The sequence below is a fragment of the Solea senegalensis genome, linkage group LG18 (assembly GCF_019176455.1).
Source record: "Solea senegalensis isolate Sse05_10M linkage group LG18, IFAPA_SoseM_1, whole genome shotgun sequence".
Classification (NCBI taxonomy): Eukaryota; Metazoa; Chordata; class Actinopteri; order Pleuronectiformes; family Soleidae; genus Solea; species Solea senegalensis.
This window is the reverse complement of record NC_058041.1, coordinates 13,201,832-13,218,448: the sequence shown is the minus strand read 5'-3', so window position 1 is coordinate 13,218,448 and position 16,617 is coordinate 13,201,832. Positions and strand designations below refer to the sequence as shown.

Genomic DNA, 16,617 nt, shown 5'->3' with positions numbered 1-16,617 from the left:
CGAAAGGCATTCAAATGTGTTTACCACTTCAAACCTGAATGAAGAACCCACAGCCCTAATCCTGACTCGAGCTGTGAGATGGAGAGTTAAGCTTTATAGCCGGCATCATTCACTCAACATGCAACATTCCCTCCCTCTCAATCAAACACGTCCTCCTTTCCTCAGCCAAACCATTGAGAAATCCGGCCTTGCCATTCTCAAATCTCCTCTGTTTACACTGAATTAACTTGCGACTGAGCAGATGTGCTCCGAAGATCCGTGTCTGTGCTCGTGTGCAAATCCTCTCGGCACGTGGCGGAGGCAAACAGAGCGTCTCCCCAAACAACTGCACAAAGAAAAGAGTCTGTGATGAATTATTCAAATGAATATAGTCACATCGTGGTTTCATAATTTACAGTGACTTCATTGTCTTTATTCCCCTTTAATGTTTTAAGTTACTCCCACTGGTTGAACAGGATTATTCCAAAAAAAAAAACCTCTACTTCACTGAATAAACAAAAGTATGTGAGCACAATACAACATATTGTACATCTCAAACAAAAGATTATCCCACTTTTCTCTTTACATTTTCAATCGTCTTGACAGAAATTAGTTTAATGTGGGTTGTTAGTTTGAGCTTCAAAGGTTTTGCTGGTAGTTTTTTTTTTATTTATCGGTGACTATAATCAGTTTTAATACAGTATTCTACTTTTAATGTTGTCTGTTTCCCCAGTAATCAGGGAGGTGAAGTGTTTAAAGTCAGTAGTGAGGCTGTAACCTCACCAATGTGCTTGGGAATGTGAAGAAGAAGAGACTCTCCACAGATTAAACTGTTTAAAACCTCCAGAGAATAAAAGCCAAGACATCAGCCCCTGTTTCTTTACATCGCCATCTCAGGTAAAGGCCGTTTGTTTTGAGCCAAAGGTATGTCTAATCACTTCTACACTGCTGCACCGTGAGAAGCAAAAATAACATGACAGCAGTGTCAAATCTCTGCTGAAATTGAATGTTACTAAAAATATCGTTAACCCACTTTTTAATGAGGGAACCTGCAGGAGAAAAAGCACATCAGGCAACATGTGAGGGTAACATGCATTCATGAAAGGGCCTGTCCAATGTGTAGCTGAAGACTTTTACATCTTTGACAACGTTATACATGACTTACTACAAATCTAGACAGTAGAAAAATTATAAATTGTATTAACTGAATTTACCATCATTAGGCTAAATGCTGATGTGTTGAATGTTCATTATTCTGCCCTTGCAACTGTTCAGACTTGCTTTCCTCTGGTTTGGAGATGAAGAGGTCAGATTATATAATGAGTATCATGTACCAGACACAGAGGATCACTCTCACTGACAATATGGTTGCCAGTGGGAAAGGAAATCCAAATTTTAGTCACTTAACAAAAGGCTCCTTTAATAAAGTATACACCAACTTCAGTCTATCACATATTAAGACTATGTTTGCTGCTTTATCCAGCTGTTAGAAAACATTTTCTGTCTGGAAACTGAAGTGTATGTCTCTTAAGAAAAAAGCTCACTTACCATACCTTGGTCATACCAGTCCTTCCAATACCTACAAAAGTACACAATATTAGCTGTAACTATTTTAAATAAAAAAAGAAAGAAAAGAAACGTGTTTATCATATTTGGCCAGGTGTAACTCCAAGTGTAAGTCATGAATGTCTTTATTTGAGATGTTTAAGATATTTAAGATAAACATGTCACATATGACCCAAAATAAATATCAACGCTATCAAAACTATCACAGGCCATGCAGATTGTTTCGTTCAGGGTCAGTGCCACTGTAGGAATTTATGTAGGAATCTGTGTTCTTCTAGTGTTGGCTCAGTGTTGGTGCCAACAAGAGGTTGCTTTTGGGCCACATGTGGCCCACAGGCCACCATTTGAATAGGCTGGGCCTACAGGCTCGTTCATCTACTGCTTTCTCAACCAGTGAGGTCAAATGTGTTACTGTGTGACTTAGGTGTTTGAAATATGTTTTGCTCTGATTCACTTAAGTGTCAAAAATGTACAAATCACGACAGCAGCAGACCAACAGCAGCTCCACACAAGCTATAAAAGTGCTGAATTTCTCTCTGGACTTTGGTGCAGGAGAATGAGTCATTTACGAACTTCAGTTTCCAGTCAAGAAAGGCTGCCTAACAATGAAATAAGGCAGAAAATATATTCTTGTTAAGCTTTTTGTCAAACGGCTTCCTTGTGTCCTTGCCATGTAGTCGGTGAGAGCATTTTGTTCATGTCCCAATAAGGTCCTTGTTACAATCTACACTATGTGCCAGTATCCCATACATCCACACTATCCCTATAGGGGGGCTGTTTTCTATTAAATGGAAATAAAACAACAATGATAACACTGAAGTGCACATTCATTTGTGCCCTTTGTCATAAGTTGCAGTGATAACTTAAAGCAAATCTCATTTTCTTATGATCTTGTATATTGTGTAGCAGATAAGTAAGAATGAATCTTTAGCACAGATCTCCTGTGTTTGTTGCACAGGACCACCTTACCTGACACGCTAAACCAAAAGACAAAAGTTTGTGTCAATAAAATAGTAAATACAGTTTTATATATGTATATAAACATAGTCAAGATAAGATGACTCAGTCAGTCAGTGCGGACCACTGTGAGAGTTACAAGATTGTTCGGTTTCCCACAACAGGAGCTTTCAGGAAATCGTTTTGCCCAGTAAGAATTCAGCATATTCTTTCCTGCGCAGCACTCGGTGCATTTTGAAAGTGTTAGGTGAAGTGTTTGAGAAGGCCATCATCTGCTTACGAAGCTCCTTGAACGCACCCTCGGCCACAAGCTGCACCCTCATTGATCCTATGCTGCCTTTGATACGGAAAGACCTGTAGACAGCCGAGTCCTGCTGGAGACAGGCGTCCAGCTGAAAGAAAGGAGGGAAGAAATCATTCAGGCAAAGAAGATTAAACTACTTGTAATTCCATGACAAAGATTTGGTGTATTTTTGCTGCTTGCACTGATGAGCATACCTTGTACCGTTGTTCTTCTGTGAGGTTCCTCACACCTTTTAGCTCCACAAACACCTGGTAATGAGGATCTGAGCCGCCTATTGAATCTCCTGCAACACAACAGTAAAGTAAGATTTACTTCACCTCCGTGGAGTAAGCTGTATGAAATATTTTGGGAGGATACAGGAATTTTAAATTTTTTTGACACTGTTCTGTAATGTTTTTCTGCAACACTTTTTGTCTTATTTGTTAAAATCCTACCTCAACAGAATTGAAAATACTAATAATAATAATAATTTAATTTAGATCAGGATGGAATGATTTTCTTGTGTATCTGTTTGTTACTAACTGATCGTCCTGTCTCGGTGCATCCTGACTAACAGGTGTATACCACTGAAGCAGAGACGACAGCCAGATGTTAGTAAACAAGTCACAGAAAAAAGGTTGAGAAGCAGCCAAAATGTTTACTTCCACTACAGACTATGACTTCCTGTGTTTTTTGGGGTGGAACCTTGGCAAGAGAGCTCATGGTAGTAAAATCATCCATCTGAAGACTGCAACTTTTAAGAGAACAAGACTTTTTCACATCTTTTTGTCCTGGACAGCCGGGTTAAAAAAGACAAAGAGATCAGATTACACGTTCTGATATGACCGTATTCAAAATATCTTACCCAGGATGCCACTCTCTGCACAGCAGTAGTCGACCAGCTGAGCTCCTGGCCACTGAGCAACAGCTTTTTTCAGAGTGTTAAGGAACAACGCTTCAGAAACTTTCTCCCCTCGAACGTTCAACATCTGCCCTCGTCTACAAGGAGACGGCGATGGAGGCAAAATATTTTGCTTTAAAAAGTGCTCAAGGGGACAACAGGACATTGAAAAACACATCACGATATACATGCATTTACTTGCTCACAGTGCCAAACTGTACCTGTACTGAAACTCAACAATGGGACACTGATTGTGGAATCCAACAACTTTCACAATGTCTCCAATGCAGTATCTGCAAAACAGCCAATATCAGTGTCACTAATGCAACATCCAAAACATAAATATCAATAATTTTTGTTTGACTTTAATTGCATATTAGATTGCCTGGTGAAGCCAGAGCACAAATCTTGAAATAAGCTTCATCATGCAGTGCAGTCAAGTGAAACCACATCACAACAACACAAGGTAATTATGGGCCATAATTTTAATCACACTTTTTTATAGCCTATAATTTGGCTGAAGTCAGTTAAAAAAAGTCAGACCACACAATCGTCTAATCATGGAGGTCAAAGAATAACACACCATGTTAAACCAAAAAGCAGATTTGAGATCATGTACCTGAAGAGTCCTGATGCATTTGTAATGACAAGTTCATAGTTTTGTCCCTCCTTCACCTCGTCCATGAGCAGAGTGTCAGGCGTCTCCTCCCCGAGGCTGCTCTCTGGCAGGAACTCGCAGAACATGGAGCGAGGACACAGACAATAGTGTCTGTTCTGCTCCTGAGGCCAAAGGTTGACCCCTATCAGACCTGCCCAGGTTCATGCATTCAATAGATGACATTTTAGCACGTAAACACTTAAATAATGATAATTGAATTTTTTTTTAAACATCTTAAAGATTAAGTCATGATCAGACCTCAATTTAAAAGGACATTTTCAAGTGTGCCAGGGAACTACAGTGGTCTTCACATACCAAAAACAATGTTGTTCTTCTTTGTTTGAGTATTAAACTTCCGCTTCAAAATGCAAAGTACATGTTCTTGCTAGTTTGTCCTTTTTTAGGATGCTGTAGAAGTATGGCCGTACAAGTTGGTAGCCTCATTAAGTACGTAAAAGGCTATTCTAAGGCTACGAAAACCAAACAAGTTTCATTTTATAAGGAATATATAATACAAATATACCAACAGTATTGGGTAGTATATTCATTTTCTGACAGTAAATATGCACATGATATACATAATAAATACATTATATTCTGCAGAGATCTCCCTCTTTTTTGGCATCAAAACTGCAATTTAAATTATCAAAATCAAATATTAGAAAAACGACCACAAGTTACCAGTAGGAGAAGTGGCATCAAATAATGCTTCATATGTAAACAATGAAGGAAAGAGCATAACTCTTTGTGAAGCAGGAGACGTACTTTTGATGGAAAATGAATAAAAAATAATACAACTAAAAAAACACTACATTTTTGATGATCTTTGTTACATCAAAGAAACATTTCCTGGCACTGTACCATCTCAACTGACTTCCACATTATTATTTATGGCAGCTGGTATAAAATCATTTTGGTTGTGTACTGGTTCTCACCTTCAGTGGCAGCATAGAAGGGTGAGTAGAAAGGCACTCCCTGGCAGTAATTCTCCCTCAGCATTTCCCCATAGATCTGATTGGAGCCTGAGTCGACTGCTAACACGAGGTGGAGGTGAGGCCAAAGTCGCTTGGCGATTCCCCTGAAGCCTTCCTTAAAGTGGGCCCGCAGCTGAGCAGCTCTCTCTGAGTCTGGCTTCATGAGAGCTTCGAGTCTCACCCTCACTTTGGGATCAAGAGCCAGAGCATTGCTGACCGTCCCCTGTTCAATGTCCCCCACTAGCTCCTGCCAACGATCCTACAGGATGAAGAGGAGATCAGATAGAAACTAGAGAACGCACTAAGAGAGAACAAACCTGCTCCAAGGCTGCTCAGTTTCCCCAAACTCATAAACCATGTCACCACTAAAATCTAATAATTTCTTCCTGAGGCCATAACCTGCACTCCCGGGAAATTCCACACAAATACACCTTCTTTCTTTCTTTCTTTCTTTTTTTTTTTAATTATGCAGCTCGTAAACAGACTAACTCACTTTCATGTAAAATGTTCAATACTTTTCTGCATTTATAAATCAAATCTAGTAGAAAAAAGAGGCTTTTACATTAAATGCAACCATTAATAGATCAGTTGGTGAACTACATTGTACCTGTAGGGCACTGAAAGCATAGAAAACTGTGGAGGCAAAGTTGGACTCCAGTGTTCCTACACTGGCATCTTTCAGAGCAAACAGGAGGTGCAGGTAGAGGGTATCCTTTTCACTGAGAACCTTAGGACACAAGAATATAAAACATGACCATCAAATACTGTGAATCATCCATCATTTGACATAGAAAAGAATTTCAAAACCTCAAAGGCAGGTGCTGGGGTGGTATAGAGATTTAACATGTGGCGAGAAGATGCTGGAGTGGAGGAGTTTGGTCCGATGGGAATGCCGGCCTCAGACTGCCGAAAAGTAGGTGTGTAGAAGAACTTAGTCGTGCGCTGCAGGTTGTCTGCTGCGGGGAATGCCTGCCGCATGGCATCCAAACATACAGTGACACCCTAGTGGAAAAACATAAATGAATAGGGTAATTTTCATGCTTTAATATGTCCAAGAGTAGATCTTACGTGCCAGGGCGCACAAACAAGCAAAAACTTCACCTGGAGAAAGAACTCAGTGTTGGTGTCTCTGGTGCTGAGAAGCATGGCACTGGATCCTGATGTCCCAGAGGTCATGGCCAGGATCAGTGGCTTCTTGGCAATGATCACCTTCTCCTCCCCTGCAGCGATGCGTCTGATGAACTCTCTGTAATGCTCATATGTGGTGATGGGGTGACGTGCCCGGAAGCTAACACTGTCTGAAACATGAGAGTAACTGTGAAAAAGCAATTTAAGTCACATAAAGATTGCTCAGTTTAAAAAAACAAAACTTAATTTTGCTGATGAGAAAGCCCAAGCAATGCTAATAGGATATAACTTGTCACACATGATTGCCAAAGACAAAAATTAAACTCCATGTTAATGGCATTATAGTTTTCTTTCTTAGAGCTTTTAATTCCTCTGTGGATTGATGAGTTCATAAAAGTCAATATTGTGCCTTTATAAAGATTTTTTATCGACAGTCACAGTACATAAAATTGTTGTTATATGACGGCACATTTGATATAGCCAATTTGGGATTTGTCTTCAGTTTGCTAGATGATGGTTGACTAAAAATAAGCAAAATCAAAAACATTATCTTGATCAATCGATCCATTTACTGATGTAAATATGGATTGATAATGAAATGGCTCACCTTAATTAGTACAAAAACTATGATGTCTAGTAAAAACACTTCTTTGGGGCAATGATCTCAGTAATATCGCAGTTCTGTGGTTCTGACTCTGTTGCAGTCTATAGACTCAGAATAACAACAATATCAAAATAACACAACAGCTGTCCTCATAGCTCATCCTAAATGAGGCAGAACCTCATTTTTAACGCTCTGGTTAGGGTTTGGGCTAGGATGTGAATTTTGGTTAGATAGAGGTAAGGAATAATGCTTTGTTTACTCTCTCCATATGAATGACAATTATTGCAGAGTCCTAAAAAGAATTGTTGCACAAACCAATGTGTGTCTATGTGTTTGTACTTGTATTTGTAACCTCTTTGGGACCTTTTCTGGCTCAAACACTAACCCTGTCAGTAACTAGTAATCCTTATTGGACAGCAAAATCCAGTCCTAATCAGGCAGAATCTAACTGCTGAGGAACTAGTTAAGGGCTGATATTTTAATTGTGTTAAGATAAAGGTTAAGGTCACACAGTGGCTGGTTACTGTTAAGGTTAGGGATAACACTTTGTTTAGGCTGTCCAAATGGAAAAAAGAGCAGTGTCCTAAAGAAGAATAGCTGAGCAAACCGGTGTGTGTGTGTGTGTGTGTGTGAGCACACATGTGGAGAGACAAAGTGCGACATTTCTTGTTATACATCAGACAAAAGACATAATGAAGATTTTTTTAAGATGTTCACCTGCTCCAACACACCTGATTTAAATAGTCAGCTCTCCCTGTCTGCAAAAGCGTGATAACAATCCACTCATTTGAATAAGGTGTGTTGGAGCAAGGCAACATCTAAAACATGCAGGGCAATGCAGGACCAAGATTGAGAAACACTGTTAATTCACGGAAATAGGCTGACTGAAACTACTGAGTTGATAACATATGTGTCTTCAAGGTTAAATTATATTTGACTGATTAAATGATGTTTAATAAGACACTTATCGGTGCTCATAACCTCAGTAATGTCCTGGTGTTGTGTTTATGACAGTTGCAGCCCACAGCCTCAGACTATGACATCACTCTGACTCTATGTGTGTGTGTGTGTGTGAACTGTTTTTATAACACGTGCCGGTGGATACACTGCACCAGCCCAAACATCAACTTGTCAGTCACGTTTCATGGAGAGGAAAAGCGAATTTCTTGCCTTTCATTGAGCTGAAGTCATACTGCCGTCCATAACATGTGTTTTCGTTGTTACGCAAGCGCTTCAGCAGCGTCTCCTCCTGAACTTGCTTCACATTGAGAGTGTCCGCTTCAAGTTTCCTCCTCTGCCTCTTGCCCAGCCAGCCCACAGCCTTCAGCGACACATACTGACTGAGCAGACCGCTCACAGTACGGCCTTCACCCCTCATCCTCGACCTAATGTCCCTCCATAGCACCAGCGCTACACCGGCAGCCAGAGAGGACACACCGAGGGCGGCAGACATGGCAGGCGGCATCGCTGTAAAGAAAAACAGGGAGCAAAAGAGCCACGTGGGGGCGCTGTTGGTTTATGTTACATACCCACATACCCTCAAGATTGGACAACTATACTGCCAACGCTACTGCCAAACTTATTTTCTACTTATTTCCGGTTTCAGTTTTATCAAATGTAATCCACTTACCCTGCGTCTGTCCCGTGACGACACATAAAACCGCTAAACAGAGCGGCACGGCGATGTGAAACCAAGAAAAATCCATCTTGCGGAAACAGTTATTATAATTTTATACGGTTTACGGTAAAAATAATTATGGTTTTGTTCCATCGATACACCTAAAATATAAGCTTCAACTTTTGCTTTCGCAGGTTGACGCTGCTTCCGTGTTTGGGTCATAGGCTGTCGCTAATTGGTTCTTCGTCTATTTCTTCTTCTCTTAGTTTTAATGGCGGCTGTCAAATTAACATACAAGTGCAATACCGCCATCTATAAGACTGGAGCTTGGATTAGGTGAAGCAAAATAAAGGAAAAACGTTCAAAATGACTTTTTTTCTTGATCATATTTCTTATATCTAGTTCACTGTCCTGACTTAAAGTTAATGTGATCAGTAACACATGCTTTTTCTGCTAAAACATGTCAACATGGCAGCTGTAACCTGTAAATCTGCCCCTTGTTTATGCATTTTACTTATCTCAACATTCCTCTATTGTTTTTCCCTGTACTTTTGAATTCACCTCTGATTAAAGATTAAAGAGTAAAGAATATGGTTGCTTAACACAATATTCATTTTTCTAATCTGTTTTCATTTCTCCTTGTGTGTGAACCCACATAAACCCAGTTGATATTCATCAGTGTAAGAGACGGATTCATGATGACTGTAGTTGAATTAACTCACTTTTTTTGGACTCAGAGTCATGTATATTCTGGTGTATTTATTTTACTCTACCTAGGAAAGCACCGTCATCATCTCACAGATTGGTTGACTAAACAATGTTATTTTGTGCATGGAACAGGTGTTATCATGTATGATAATAAATGAAATTTAGACTATGAATAATCAAGATTTGCAAGATGTATACTGATTGTAATCAATATCAGTGATGGGTCTGTTTGTGGATTTTCCACTGTTATTCACTACTTATTTGCTTGCTGCATATAAGCAACTATAAACATGCATATGCATGTTTCCATAAAACATTTTAATAATTTCTGAAGTGGAGTTTTTAAGATTTATAACTTGGTCTAACCTGTCCAACACATGGAATTTTGGCACTGTAACCCAAAACCTGAGACATACAACATTACTCACCCGTCTCTCATTTGAAGTCATTCAGAGATGTGATATTTTTTTGTTGTGAATTTCACTTTTTTTTCTCCACTTTCCCTGACACAGAAACTAAAATGTGAAAGGTCAGGTCATTTTTGTACTTGGTGTAGAGTGAAGTGATGACATACAACAAAATTCTCTTTTCTCTGTTTCCTCACCTGGTTGGTGCTAATAGGAATAAATATAAACATCATCAAAGCTTTGCTTGAGGAGAAGTTTCAGTCTTCTACCCCCCCTGTGATTCATTCTTTAATTACTTAATGCTCATATAAGTCACAACTCACCATAACACATCTTCACCCTCATCTAATTTGTTTGAGAAAAAATACAGTTGTTCACGGAGCATAAGTAGGTAATAGATAGTAAACCAGAGACACTGGCTGTGTGTTCATCATCAACTCCTGAAAAATGCAGGGTAGTGACGGACAAATTTATTGTTTATACAAAAAATCAATGATCACATTTATGATTATTACATTATAGTAAAGAATTCAAGGATATTTACAGATAATATGTCCCTACATTAAACATAACATGAAAAGTATTGCCTTGAAACAAAAGATAACATAAGAATGGTTGAATATCAACTTTATATTGCGATATTTTTACCAATATTGCTTCCCAGACTTTGTCATGTGGAAGTATTGCAGTGATGATAGCCTGGAGTGATCGTCATTATTAAGCTGTTAGCTGGATATTACTTTGGGAATAACATGGTGTTACAGTAATATTATCTCTTCATTAGCACACTATTGTCATCATTATTACCAAGCTATTAACTGGAAATAAGATGTATTATATGCACTACATTACCTCCATTACAATATTATTAATTAACATGCGTTTACTGAACTGTAACATACAGATGAACTGACTCCATCCTTATTACTTATCCTTTTGGGGATATAGGGACAGCTGGACAGCTGACATTGGGCAGGACTGGCAATTATTGGTATAATTTATGCATCAGGGTCAGAATTTGTCAGGTCTGTGATTGCCTATGCGAAGGCCATGTAAATGTCAGGACAGTAATATTAGGGGTCGTGTCCTGAGCTGCAGAGTGTGTTATGAGTCAGTTTTGCCTGTGGCGCTACATTAGTCCACAGAGACCTCTTCATCAGCTCTCCTCAGAACCTGCAAAAGGTCACAGAGAACATTAAAACCCTTTGATGCTGGACTCAAATCAGTCAGAGTCCGGGGACATGCACTTTGCTCACCTGTTTCATTTCCATGGTGACAGCTGGTCACGAGAGGGGACGTGAAATTAAAAATCAGTCATTAAATGAAATCATTTTAATGACTGTAAGTCAGTTATGTTATACTTTACTTGTCCAAGAAGAGGATGTCACCAAGGGTCCATCGACAGACACACCATAAACAAGCTCAGCAAGCCAGGAGACCTCGTCTGGGTCGTCAACAAAGAACTCCTCTGCTTCATCACTGCACATCTCAAAGTCTGCCAAAAAAACAAGAGTTTGTCAGGGTGGCAAGGCAATATACAGTATTTATCTTAAACTGTACATAATTGCCAAGCCACAATGTTGAAGATGTTTGGATGTGCAAGTGTGATTTTTACAGGAAAGTACACATTTGCTTTCCTCTACAGTGTACTTCTCATTTATTATGACTTCTAAGAAACCTAAATAGGTAGAAGCTGCCACACTAACTGAGCCATAGAGATTTAACCCCTTAAAATGTACGTTTTCCTCTTAGCTGACCTGTGACAGAGCCTTCACCTCCGTCATCCTCCTCCTCTTCTTCTTCTTCTTCTTCCTCTTTGAACCAGCTTGTGCTTGTTCCTACAGCAACACTACAGTCAGACATGGAGGAGGTGAGGCTGCAGCTTTGAAGTCTCTGTCTCAAACGTGCCATGTCACAGATGTAGGTCTCTTTGTAGAGGTGACTGGCTGCAGATGCAGAGCGTTGGAAAGAAAAAGACACATAAGCATTGTGGCTATAGTATAAGAGCAGGTTTAAAGTAGAGAGGAGGCCTTTTCGGACTCCTGTAGAAACATGACAGGCAAAATGGCAGCCTCTGTACGGCAAGACCCCAAAAATCAAACACTTTCATTTTACAGTGATTTTACACCTATACTTAGATACTTATATTACAATTCTGCTCATAAAACCTCCTAACTAGACCTTTAAAGGAGGAACTATTTCTTAAAAGTATGAAATAGTGACAGAATAAGAACTTTTTATGCATCACAACCAATTCTGTACACAAAGCCCTGATGACTGACCCTGCATGTCCTCGAGCTGCTGGAAGTAGCTTGCTGCCTCTCTGGTGTTGATGTGGAAGCGGTGGCTGTCTCTGAGGTGCTTCAGGATGTGTTTGGAGTGGAAGGCTGAATGAGTGTGGTATACCAGCTTCGGGAGACACAGAGAGCCCACTACAGCCACTTCAAACCTGCCGCCCTGAATGAGAGCAAGAGAGCCAGAGATGATGATGTTGCATTTATACGTGGAAATATACAGTATTTTGTTTGTTGGTGTTTTCAGGCTGCTACCTGGAAAGTGACGCGGTCGATGTCTGTCCAAGGAAAATCATACAATAGACACAGTTTCCCTTCCACCTCCTTAAGGAAAAAATAATAATGAAGCAAGTTCATATGTTCATATTTCAGTTTATATGAGACTTTTTATGATATGTATTTATTTCTTTTGGTTGAAATACAGTGTAGCTGTAACTCTCACCCTTTTATAAGTACTTTAGTCAGGGGCCTTGTTTCATAGAGTCTGCCGTTTTGTGCCTCAAGTCCTAAAATGTTATTTAATAATGGGGGCTATGCTTCAAATAAAACATTAAACTGTAGAATGATTTGTTACCTTGTAAATATAGACCCCGTTCTCTGCTACACCAAGAAGGATTGAACTTCTCTGCTCTCTTTTCTCCTGGTCATGACATGACAGATGGAAAAAGCAGAATGCAAAAATGCAAGACTCCAAGTGACACATAACAGATGCTGCAGCAGTTAAAATAAACATTCATGGAGCACCGCAAGTGTCCGAGATTACACTAAACCTCTGCAATGGCAATAAACGCAGACAAAAGGTCAAAGCCGTCTATGTGTGACCTGGATGTGGTCTCACCTGCCTCATTCTGTAGAAGGTGAGCGGTCCATCCTGCAGGCTGTTGGCCTCTTTTATGAACCGCAGGACAGCCTGGCTGCGTGACAAACCTCTCAGCTCATCATGCAACACGGGACAGTGCAGGAGCAGGTAGTCTCGCCCCCGACGCTTTATCAGCTGAGGACACGACCGTGTTACACATACAGTACTGTGCTGAAGTCTTCACAAAGCCACAACCAGCTTTGTTGTTGGCCTTGCTGTTGTATTTTGCATTTTGATTGGAATGATATGACTGAAAGTTGGCCATATATATTATAAAATTGTATGTATTCAAACTACAAAACACAAAAATGTCTTGAATAAATCTGGTGTGATCGACTTTTTTTACAGCAACCATTTTAAAAGAGCCATAATCCTGCTTTTGTTGAAGCGTAAGATGGAGGACACTTAAAACTTGCCACTTTATTGTGCAGAAGCTGTTTTTTTTTTTTTTTTGTATTTTCTAATAAAAAGGATTGAGCAATGAACATACTGTATATGGTCATTATGGCAAATCTAATCACAGCCAAGGACTTTTGCACAGTACTGTACACAAACATGGACACACTTTATTTATTTTACCCAGGAGGGGAAGTACTCTTCAGGGAGAAAATAATGTCTCCGTCTTCCCTCTCGTCTTTCTTCATTCACCTCCTGATCTCCAACGTCAGCTTGAAGTGCAGACGCGGCCAACTGGAAGAACAAAGCTTCCTGATGGCGGCTCTGAGAGCGCAGCACCTTCTCCCGCAGCTCATTGTAATAGAGCTGAAGCACTTTGCTGCTACTGGAACAAACAAGAGTCACAAGGAAACATGATGTCAAGACCGTGTGGTTTGTATATGTAACACGTGGAAATATTACAGTATTTCAGAAAAAGGTGCTTACAATACGAGCTGTCCATGCTCTACGTAATACTGCACTCTCAGAAATGCAATAAACGGCACCTGAAGAGATTTCAACACAGTCTTAGTCAATCTCACTCAATAATCTAGTACAGAAGTTTTAAGACAATAACAAATAACTCACTGTTGTGGTGCCTCTGCTCCATGTTTTGCCAAAGTACTCACTCAACTTTTGGTCCAAATCAAGAAAGAGATATTCATTATCTAGGAACATTGGTCAAACAGGGTGGAATCAAGTCAAAACATGTTTTTCTTTAATAATACTTAATGTTAGTTAAGTTTGTCTGCTAACACACACATTTATACAACTGAATTTGTGATTCTTTCAAATAGTGTGGTGAAGGACTGACTTTGAATCATAAACAAAGTCACAAAACATTGCATTGTCATTAGTTTCTATATCCAATTCTTGTGAGTAAGCTCCTTGAATACGAGCAGCCTCCCGGGTGTTCCGGCGTTCCGCAGTAAATGAAGTGAAAACATTTTCACTTCAACTCCCCCCCACAGACACTCGCTGACCTCTGAGAACAGCCAGGCCGAAGACGTGGAGGTCACAGACGCCAAGCTGCCTCAGCACAATGCTCAGCACCTCGTGGCCTCTGGCTTTCACCTGAAAAAACACACACATTAACAGCAAAATAACGAGAAAATAACTGCCATCTAAACAGTAATTTGGGATTATTGTAGACGTTTAATCGGAAGTGTTTTCTGGAAGGAGAAGACCTGAAATACATATGGCTACATTGTGGTGACTGACTTGTACTTGTACTTGTACATGGAATCATTTTGTTGATGCTGTCTTCCTACATATAAACACATATGTACTGTAAATGTATAATGTACATATATTTTCATGTGTACATGTACTATATGTATGTATTTTTATGTACATTTTTCATATTGTAAATGATCTTTTGTTAATTATCAACATCAAACAGCTGTGACTGTAATGTCTACATGAGACATAATATGTATATATCTATATATATATGTATATACATATATATATATAATAATCTTGAATCTTAAGCAACTCAAACATGATATTTCTTGGTCCAATGTTTAGAACACAGATATACTTTGTAAAACCGACCAATTTTGACAAACAAAATCCTCCCTTTTGGCCTTCACTGACATAGCCCCGGGATTTGTTATTGTCTTAAATACAATGTGTACTTCTACTCCACTTTGCATAAAACGTCTACTTATTTCAGTTGTGACAAGAGAATAATAATGAAAGCACAGCCCTGACCTTTATGGCCACAAAAGATTTACAGTTCCAGTCTAGAAAAACACAATTAAAGTAAGTAGATGTTCACCGTGTCGTGACGAGCATAGTGGCCATTATATGAGAAAACTAGGCTTAAAATGTGTGCTTATTTACAAAAGGTCAGTATTGATATAGTGTTTTTGAGTCTTGATCATTATATTACAGTTTTGTCATTCACTCACTCATTCATTAATATGCAGCACATGATGTGATACGCCAGCACAGACAGAATTTAGGGTTAAGCGTCTTTCCCACATGAAGACGACCCTCTCTACCACTGATCCACGGCTATATCATTATCATACAATCATCTTTTTCTTTTTTGTTCTTTTTTTCATAACCTTTTGTTAACATTTTTCAGCTTAATACAAATTGATTTATTTTTTAAATCAAGCGATGCACTCAGAAAAAAAGACACTCAAATCAACAAATCAAGAAACTGATTTTGAATGACACAAAGTCACTCACCCCGACCGTAGAGTCCAGGTGCTGTTTGTCGGGTAGAAGGACACAAACTTTCCTCGTCCTCATTGTTTTTCACAGTAGCGTCAGTACGTCTCAAACGTTTCCTCCATGTGTCCTTCTGCCGTCCTCCCACGAACTCATCAAACAAGTGTGCCCTCCCTCCTCCACCTGACACAAAGTGGCATATGATGTGGTGTGTGGTGTTTTCAGGGGAAGAGGAGTGAAATATGTGAAACATTGACCTGAAACACATGACCATGTCACATGAAGGCATCTGCTCAGTCCCACATTCATTCTGCAGCAAGACGACAAGTGCACGAAAGACAGACGGAGTGATAGATAGATGGATGAATGGATATATACACACAGAGAGAAACCAGCATTTCATAATTTAACTAAGAAAATCAACTGTAATTGCTGATAGTAAAGACAATCGCTGTCCACACTCATCTGCCACTTTATCAGGTACATGCAACACCTAATAAAGTGGCAGTATGATCTTTTGTTGCTGTAAATTTGACATGTTGTGCATTCAGAGATGATTATGTTGGTTGCAAGTGAATATTTGAATTAGCTGCATTTCCAACATTATGGGCTAGTCTTGTCCTCATGACCATTCCCATTTGAGCTCTGGCATCATCAAGGTACCATCCATCTTCTATCGCTTTATAGTCCACATAAGGGTCACGACGGTGGGAGCTGGAGTCAATCCCTTGTTCCAACCCGGTCACAAACCCAGTCTTCTTGCTGCAAAGGTAAGAGTGCTAACCTCAACAAAGTACAGCTTTTTCCAGCCAGTCTCTGTAAGACCAGCACATATTATATATTATCATATATAGTATAAAAATGACAAAAAAAAATTTCAGAACAAAACAGCTTCTCCACGAGTGTGTCCTCCATAAGTGTCTGAAAGCACAGAGTTGCTACCATGTGGTCCTCGGATTAGGATTATGTACCTGATGAAGTGGTCAGTGAGTGTACTTCAGTATTTCATGCTGGGTGCTTAAAATATACCGACATTGACATTCAAACATTTACCGTCCCACC

At 39.5% G+C, this 16,617-nt stretch overlaps 2 protein-coding genes across 3 annotated transcripts; both read right to left on the bottom strand.

Moving 5' to 3' along the window:
• Positions 1 to 382: 382 nt before the first annotated feature.
• Positions 383 to 8,886, bottom strand: ghdc (GH3 domain containing). Its single transcript, XM_044014546.1, has 11 exons — positions 8,681 to 8,886; positions 8,221 to 8,517; positions 6,420 to 6,616; positions 6,126 to 6,320; positions 5,926 to 6,045; positions 5,280 to 5,577; positions 4,306 to 4,495; positions 3,908 to 3,979; positions 3,651 to 3,784; positions 3,001 to 3,089; positions 383 to 2,894 (listed from the first exon to the last, which is right to left on the bottom strand). The coding sequence occupies exons 1-11, from the start codon at positions 8,754 to 8,756 to the stop codon at positions 2,673 to 2,675; spliced, it is 1,890 nt and encodes a 629-aa protein (XP_043870481.1). The 5' UTR covers positions 8,757 to 8,886; the 3' UTR covers positions 383 to 2,672.
• Positions 8,887 to 10,203: 1,317 nt separating this feature from the next.
• Positions 10,204 to 16,585, bottom strand: LOC122759056 (FERM domain-containing protein 6-like). Of its 2 annotated transcripts, none has more exons than XM_044013544.1 (13): positions 15,574 to 16,585; positions 14,355 to 14,445; positions 13,960 to 14,039; positions 13,819 to 13,877; positions 13,516 to 13,717; positions 12,916 to 13,071; positions 12,652 to 12,717; positions 12,333 to 12,401; positions 12,066 to 12,240; positions 11,541 to 11,729; positions 11,150 to 11,278; positions 11,040 to 11,062; positions 10,204 to 10,956 (listed from the first exon to the last, which is right to left on the bottom strand). In XM_044013544.1, exons 1-13 carry the CDS (start codon positions 15,634 to 15,636, stop codon positions 10,918 to 10,920), a joined length of 1,341 nt encoding a protein of 446 aa, XP_043869479.1. In that variant the 5' UTR covers positions 15,637 to 16,585; the 3' UTR covers positions 10,204 to 10,917. The 2 variants fall into 2 exon arrangements, with proteins under 2 accessions (XP_043869479.1, XP_043869480.1); XM_044013545.1 differs by having other exon boundaries at positions 13,585 to 13,717.
• Between the last annotated feature and the right edge of the window lie 32 nt (positions 16,586 to 16,617).